At 43.3% G+C, this 4,427-nt stretch overlaps 1 protein-coding gene across 1 annotated transcript; it reads left to right on the top strand.

The window, feature by feature from the left end:
• Positions 1-6: 6 nt before the first annotated feature.
• Positions 7-3,575, top strand: LOC125273777 (probable ATP-dependent RNA helicase DDX5). Its single transcript, XM_048199445.1, has 11 exons — positions 7-67; positions 187-320; positions 403-468; positions 550-691; positions 777-937; positions 1,024-1,196; positions 1,286-1,396; positions 1,481-1,542; positions 1,628-1,687; positions 2,545-2,766; positions 2,911-3,575. The coding sequence occupies exons 1-11, from the start codon at positions 40-42 to the stop codon at positions 3,309-3,311; spliced, it is 1,560 nt and encodes a 519-aa protein (XP_048055402.1). The 5' UTR covers positions 7-39; the 3' UTR covers positions 3,312-3,575.
• Positions 3,576-4,427: the final 852 nt, after the last annotated feature.

Raw genomic sequence — 4,427 nt, 5'->3', positions numbered from 1 at the left:
GAGATCACAGTGAAGGGTCGAGACTGTCCCAAACCCATCATGAAGTTCCATGAAGCAAGCTTTCCAAGTAAGTTGATGCTTGCTTGAAGAATTGTGGAAGATTTCTATTTTATTAATTAAATTTTTTTTTTTAATTAATGTTGAGTTTTACAAGGTTAAACTAACCATTTTTTATGTTTTATGTAGACTATGTAATGGATGTGATCACTAAACAGAACTGGACTGAACCAACCCCCATTCAAGCTCAGGGGTGGCCAGTTGCACTTAGCGGCAAAGATTTGGTCGGCATTGCACAGACCGGCTCGGGAAAAACCCTCTCGGTATGATGCTTATGAACCATCCTGTCATATTGTCCAGTTGTGAGTAATTTTTACAGGTTTTAATGAGTGTTTTCTTCTACAGTACTTGCTTCCTGCTATTGTTCACATAAACCACCAACCATTCCTGGAGCACGGAGATGGCCCCATTGTAAGTTCAACAATCCGTCAAGTGTAAATCCGAATCGTTGTCTTAAAACCGGCATTTTAAATCGGGTGTTTTTCTCTTTAGTGCTTGGTGTTGGCTCCCACCCGTGAGTTGGCACAGCAAGTCCAGCAGGTGGCAGCAGAGTACGGCAAAGCTTCTCGTCTCAAGTCCACCTGCATCTATGGAGGCGCTCCCAAAGGACCACAGATCCGGGACCTGGAAAGGGGTACGAGTGGAACCGAGCTTGAATCTCTTTGGAATGCTTTTTTTAATGGTGTGCTAAATGTCTAACGTTTCTACTGCTTTTTCAGGGGTTGAGATCTGCATTGCCACACCCGGAAGGCTTATTGATTTCCTAGAAGTCGGAAAAACAAATCTGCGCAGATGCACGTATCTTGTGCTGGACGAAGCTGACAGGATGCTTGACATGGGTTTTGAACCTCAGATTCGGAAAATTTTGGACCAAATCAGAGTATGCATTGTTTTGATGGATTTTTAATGCACTCATAGCTGTTATCTCTTGAAAAATGTTAATTTTCTTATCGTTTCCTCCTGTAGCCGGACCGACAGACTCTAATGTGGAGTGCTACGTGGCCCAAAGAGGTGAGGCAGCTAGCCGAGGACTTCCTGAAGGAGTATGTACAGATCAACGTTGGTGCTCTGCAGCTCAGCGCCAACCACAACATCCTACAGATTGTTGATGTTTGCAATGATGGCGAGAAAGAGGACAAGTAAGTGCTGGGAACATTAGGAGTGAACTAAGTTTGGTTTTGGTGGCTCTGTGAGGCAATGCATAACAATGAACTTTGTTCCTTTTCAGACTGATACGTCTGCTGGAGGAGATCATGAGCGAGAAGGAGAACAAGACCATTATTTTTGTGGAGACCAAAAGGAGGTGTGATGACCTTACTAGGAGGATGCGTAGGGATGGGTAAGATGACCTCCTTTGCTTCACCATGGTACGGTTGCTTTGTTTGGATGTCAAACGGAGTAACTTCATTGGCTTTTATTACAGGTGGCCAGCAATGGGTATCCATGGAGACAAAAGCCAGCAGGAAAGGGATTGGGTGCTCAATGGTATGTGTTCGCCCTAAAGGTCTCGGATAATCAACTCATTCTTGGTTAATTCACTTTGATTTGACTTGTTTTCCTGCTTCAACAGAATTCAAATATGGAAAAGCGCCCATCCTCATTGCCACAGATGTCGCCTCCAGAGGACTAGGTTTGTTATTCCTACTTAATATGTCCTTTAACATTTCATATTGTGTTTTCTATGAAGTTCTGCCGTTTCCTTTTAACTGCTGTGCCTTTCTGAGCCCCTCTCACCTGAAGGTGGAGTCTTGGAGGCAGGACCTTGGCATGACGCGTCCAGGTTCACCAGGAGGGGGTAAGGAGCTCCTCTGTGGAGTTCTGCCTGTCTGCCAGCCAATCAAATTGCATTCAGAGGTGGTCGGAGCTCCGTGATTGGGGCGTAATCCAAGGGGCGGCATACCATGGAGGAGTGCGGCGCCGTTGGGTGGTCGCACTTGCGTCCTGCTCGCATCTGCTCTCGCGCAACAGCTTGAACTGTTGAACTTTTTAAGTTTAAGGACTGGGCGTTTTCGTAATAGGAAGTGTCTTGTATTAAATTTTAGTTTTGCCATCGAGAGCAGTTGCTTTAATCTACATGCCTCCGCACTGAATGCGATTACCCGGCTGGTCGATGCGTGCCCTCCTTTTGCTGGCTTCAGTCATGTCGAGTCCTGCCAAAGAGAATCATATTTTCTTTCAAGTGAGCACCGGTTGGTTGGAAAGCTTGCGTCAGCCTTAAATTTAAGCCCTATAATCGGTCTTGTTTTTGAGCAAGTTGAGTCTTGGCAAGATGCAGCAGTTTGTCTTGTCACTTTTAATAGAGGACAATGTTAATTGTCATATGGATCCTTAAAGTCCTGATTTTTAACCATCCTTTCCTCAGCATGGTAAGTCGATGACCTATCGTTCATTTGTTTCCCTTGCTAACGTCTGTTATTCTCGCTGCTGTGGCGGTGTGCACCCGCACTCCTCTATTCCTGCCATGGCACGTCCATTTTCTCTTAACAGATGTGGAGGACGTCAAATTTGTCATTAACTATGACTACCCCAACAATTCCGAGGACTACATTCACCGCATTGGCCGTACGGCTCGCAGTCAGAAAACTGGCACGGCGTACACTTTCTTTACGCCCAACAACATGAAACAGGCTCACGACCTCGTCTCTGTCCTCCGCGAGGCCAACCAAGCCATAAACCCCAAGCTCATCCAAATGGCCGAAGACAGAGGAGGTAAATCCAATTGGTGAGATACAAGAACTGTGGTTTAACTGCAGACAGTTTTGTACTTCATAATCTCTCTCTAAAAGGGTACGGCTCGGATTTAGTTTCTGATCTGTTGGCGAACTCCAGTTTAACTCATCGTTTCTTTTCCAGGTCGTTCAAGGGGAGGGCGAGGTGGGGGGTATAGGGACGATCGCCGGGATCGCCACTCCAGCAGCAGGCGGGACTTCAACAGCTACAGCCAGGACAACCGTAATGGTGACTCTTATGGGCAAAAGAAGGTGTTTGGAAACAAGACTCAAAATGGATCTAGCGGCTACAACAACAGCAGCAGCAGTAGTAGCTTTAATGGGGGTTACAGCAATAACGGACAGGGTAACTTTGGCAATCAGTCTGGTGGCTATGGAAACCAAGGCTATCAGAACCAGCAGTTTGGTCCCAGTCAAGGGGGCGTTCAAAACAGCATGAACCACCCTCCACCGTTCCCCTTCAACCCCCAACAGATGCCACAGTCCATGCAGTTCCCCATGGCCCCTCCTGCATTCCCTCAGTAAATGCAGTTTCATTTTGCTAATCTTAATCTTTAATTGTTCTGTTCGAGTAACTTTATTTCTTCAAGGCAGGTTGTAAAATGTACATGCTGTGCAGGATATTTTTTTTTCCCCCCCGCCCTCCCCCTTTTTGTTAGGTGTATTTCATTTTTTTAGTAACTTAAAGTTATTTTGTACTATGTAGAGGTAATGAAGGATCTACACTTGTAAAAATGTCAAGGGCCATTAATGGCTGTTGCATGGTCCTCAAATAAAATATTAAATGACTCTTTGTGTCTGTCCTCTTTATGTCAAGTCACATCTAATGTTTTGATGAACCTTGTTGCCTGGGGTTATAGTTTTAGACTATTACAGGAGAACAAATGAAGCAATTTTAAATTTGTCAAGTCCTCAAAAAATTTTCACTTGAAAGTGACTGGTGCCATAACTCTTAGTAGGAAGTGGATCATTTTTCAGCTCAATTTTATGACTTGTATTTTCATTAACAATTATTGGGTCGTTATTTAAATTCTGACTTCTTCCTTTGAAAGTTCTTGGTAAGTATTTGACATTAGGCGTACTTTATGATTAACAAGTATGCCAGTCTTAAGAAGAGAACCTGTAAATCATACCTTTTATAATTTGATATATAAAATGTAAGAAGTGTAACACCAACGAGATTGATCCACTACTTGTTTCGTTTAAACATTGATAACCCCAATGAAATGGGATAAAGACAAACATTCTTTTAAATTATTTATTTGCATACGCTGGACCTTGCACTGATTAACCTGGAAAACAGTTTTCCCCAAAAAATAAGCAACTCAACATTTTGAGTAGTAGGGTAAATGTTGCAGAAGTGCTATACCAGATGAAGGGATTTTATCAGGGATTTAAAAATGTGCAAAACAATATGGTATATTTCAGTTGCATTACTTAAAACGTTACATTGAATGGTGCCTTTTATATGGGGTTTCTTGAATATTTGAAATATTTTTCACGATTGACAAGCTAAAGAACACATAATCTTGACTCGTTACAGAGGAGAATGGCTCTCGATGACCACTGATTCATACAGACTCATGGTCATGAGTGACACTGCAGAAATCACTCTGGCTAAATGGCAAGGTGTTTGCAGTG

This window comes from Megalobrama amblycephala, linkage group LG1 (assembly GCF_018812025.1).
Source record: "Megalobrama amblycephala isolate DHTTF-2021 linkage group LG1, ASM1881202v1, whole genome shotgun sequence".
Taxonomy (NCBI): Eukaryota; Metazoa; Chordata; class Actinopteri; order Cypriniformes; family Xenocyprididae; genus Megalobrama; species Megalobrama amblycephala.
This window is presented reverse-complemented; position numbering and strand designations above follow the sequence as displayed.